Raw genomic sequence first — 3,317 nt, forward strand, 5'->3', positions numbered from 1 at the left:
AATTGTATAGGTCGCAACGATTACATTTACCAACGCTTCACAGTAATATTCATAATACTCAAGAAGCCCACTTTAGGGGCCTCTTCTTGCAAAACACTGTGTGATAAGGAGCAGATTTCCCTTTCAGATACATTGTCCTTCTGCAGGGGAAAAACATTTAAAGTGTAAAGATTTGAAGGGGAATTAGATCTGTGCAGTGTGTTATCGCAGATACTGAAATAACACAACTCTTCTCATATGCCTTTTTTCTAATTTTAGCAACAAAGCTCATGTTTCCAAAGGTAATTATGACTCCTGAAAATCCCAGAGGAAACAGAGTGACACCAGTGACTCATGGGACTGTTCAGCAGCTGCCTCAGCCAAAAAAACTGAAGTTGGATTTTATACTATCCCTGTTTATCAAGTAGACCAAGGTATTCTGATAATTTCAGATGCAAACACGCATGTTTTTAAGTGTAAAAGGTGCCAGTTTTGGGAGGCAGCTCTATGTCGGAAACCCTGTTTTGAATCTTCCGTTGTTTAAGTGACAGAAAGAGGAAATCCCTGTGGCCGGTGCATGGGTTTCTATCATGATTAAAGTGAAGGTGTACTTAATTTAGCAACAAGGTGAGGCACAATGACACATAACAGGGTCAAAATCACAAGCTTTAAACACCGTATGTGTGCAGTGTTCAGAGAAAACATCCTGCATGAGCTTTAGAGAGGTCTCACTGAAAAAGATGAACCAGAAGCACTCACCACTTCTCTGTGGACTATTTACTGTTTCGTTGTAATCCAATTACATCAATAACCTGAAAATGTACTTGTGAAGAAAATGAAATAAGTAAAAGTACAATGTTTTTTTCCAAATTGTTGTGGAGGACAAGTAGCATGAAAGGGAAATGCTCCAGTAAAGTAAAAGTACCTATACTTCAGTAAAGTAATTGAGTCGTTTTTTCTCAACACTGTTCGCCCAAAACATCTGGATGCACTGATTTGGTCAACTGGGGGGGGGGGGGGGGGGGGGGGTGAAGGTTTACTTCATTTAGCAACAAGGTGAGGCACAATGAGACATAACGTCAATTATGTTTACAAAAGTGCCTTTCAGAAGCCAATCATGCACTAACGTTTCCAAACGCAAGGTCAAAAACACAAGCTTTGAAAAACCTGGAATATGTGCAGTGTTCAAAGAAAACATCCTGCGGGAACAGCTGGAGCACATGGGCGACACTTTGTTTTGAAAAGTGCTGTGGACACTTCTTTCAGATTAAAAAAAAACAGGGTATTCAGTAATGAATGCTTACAGTATTTGTTAGAAACACCTTATGACGTCTGAAGACTGCTTTGCTCTTCAATGTCACATACCCGACAAACGTGACATTGAAGAGCAAAGCAGGGAGAGATGTAAAATGGACATTTGGAAACGTCTTGTTAAAGTTTCTTATCGATGCATGGAAGTGTTGAGGTCATTTTAGAATCAGTATGCTCTTTTAGCGTTCTTTACTTATTTGTCTTCAACTAGTGCATTGCCTGTGCCCTGCTTCTACAAAGTGGGATGTTTGATTCCCTATTTTCTATTCAAAGTTTACTTAAATTAGTCACATGTCCAAATTGCATAATTTGGGTTCTCATAACCCGACAGTGTGAGCGGACACAGAGTTCTGTGTTACATTTCTTTGTGCACGCTATTTCTCAAAACATATTTAAATTAAACTTTTAAAAAGTCGTAGGGACATGTCCCCAGCAGAAATGACGCCTGTGCACATTTAGAAAGGTCTCCAAGAAAAGGCTGATCCGGACTATTTACATTTCTTTTGTAACCCAATAACTCTTTGGAGGCTTCTCACATAAACATACAAGCCTCCATAAAAAAACAAACTCCACCCCCTGGAAAGTCAGAAGTGAACAAACATCTGTACAACACAACAGTGCTTTGTTGAGCTATGAGAGTGGACAGTTTATCATACAGTGAGTGGCATTGTGGGATATGCATATAATAAAGCAGGATAGTGGGAAGGGGGAGGAGGGAAACCCTGGAAATAAATTCACATTCAGTCATCAAAGCAACCACAGGAGCGTTCACTGTCAATCCACCACTTCAGGAAAAGAGAGTATCGAGGGGTCATCATGTCGGCCACACAACACGGTGTTTGCAATACTGATTAAAAGGCCATTTTGGACGATATTTACTCCTATATAAAAAGTAGAGGGAGCCTCAGCCCGCCGTCAGGCGTTTCTGCGCGAGTTGCTGGTGGCGGAGGAGCGGCCCGTCTCGTGGTCCGGTCTGTATTTGAGCCAGCAGATGAGCCATGTCACGACCACCGAGAACATGGCCAGGATGCTCGCGACCGAAAGGCAGATGGGTCCCGCGGGCGAGGGGGGGGGTGCTGTGGCTGTGCACGAAGATCAGGCCCATGAACAGCAGCACGAGCATGGACAGGAAGGAGAAGATGACGCACACGCAGCCGGTGGTCAGCGCCACCCTCTTGCAGCTCTGACAGCTGTCGTAGCGCACCGAGTCCTGCGAGAGGGTGGTGGCGGTGGACACGGTGCCGGTGGTGGACGGGGTCGCCTGGCTGACGCTGCTGTACGTGCCCTCCTCCCGGCGGAGCGCGAGGAGAGCCGGGTGAAGCGGAGGGGGGAAGGGAGGCAGCGCGTCCTGAGGCAGAGGGTCCGAGTCCATGTACAGCGGGAAGTCCTCCGTCACCTTGGTGTTGTTGGGCAGGTTTTGTATCCGGTAATCCGGAACGGGGGTCCGGTGGCGACACACGGGGCAGCTGATGCGCCATGGCCGCTCCTCGCGCAGATGGAGCGTGTTCAGGCACTCCTCGCAGAAGGTGTGCAGGCACTCGAGGATTTTAGGAGCGCGGCGGTCAAGGTCGAAGTAATTGTAGCAGATTTTACACTCGTACTCCTCGTAGGGGAAGGCGGCGGCGCACGAGGGGGGCTCCGCCGCGGCGCGAGGAGCCACATCTACCTCTGCCATGTCATCTTTCGCCATGCACGCGCTCTCCGGTGAACACAAAGGGAGCTCGCGGACAGATGCTGATGACGGTGCACGTCTCTCCTCCCGCGGCCCCCACCCCTCCCCTCCTCCTCTCATTGAAACGCCATCATCCCCGCGGACAGTGTTGTTATTATCACCCACTCCCCCCCTCACACACACACACACACACACACACACACACACACACACACACACACACACACACACACACACACACACACACACACTCACTCATATTGATGCTTTATGAACAGGCTGCTGCTTAGATAAGCGGTTTTAAAATAAAAAGCGGTCATATAATGATCGGCAGTGCGTGTGTGTGTGTGTGTGT

At 47.2% G+C, this 3,317-nt stretch overlaps 1 protein-coding gene across 1 annotated transcript; it reads right to left on the minus strand.

The window, feature by feature from the left end:
• Positions 1-1,015: 1,015 nt before the first annotated feature.
• LOC117475908 lies at positions 1,016-3,030 on the minus strand. Its single transcript, XM_034122255.1, is given in 2 exon segments — positions 1,016-2,361; positions 2,363-3,030. Coding segments are annotated over 2 exon segments (774 nt in total). The 5' UTR covers positions 2,981-3,030; the 3' UTR covers positions 1,016-2,205.
• Positions 3,031-3,317: the final 287 nt, after the last annotated feature.

This window comes from Trematomus bernacchii, unplaced genomic scaffold (assembly GCF_902827165.1).
Source record: "Trematomus bernacchii unplaced genomic scaffold, fTreBer1.1, whole genome shotgun sequence".
In the NCBI taxonomy this organism is placed as follows: Eukaryota; Metazoa; Chordata; class Actinopteri; order Perciformes; family Nototheniidae; genus Trematomus; species Trematomus bernacchii.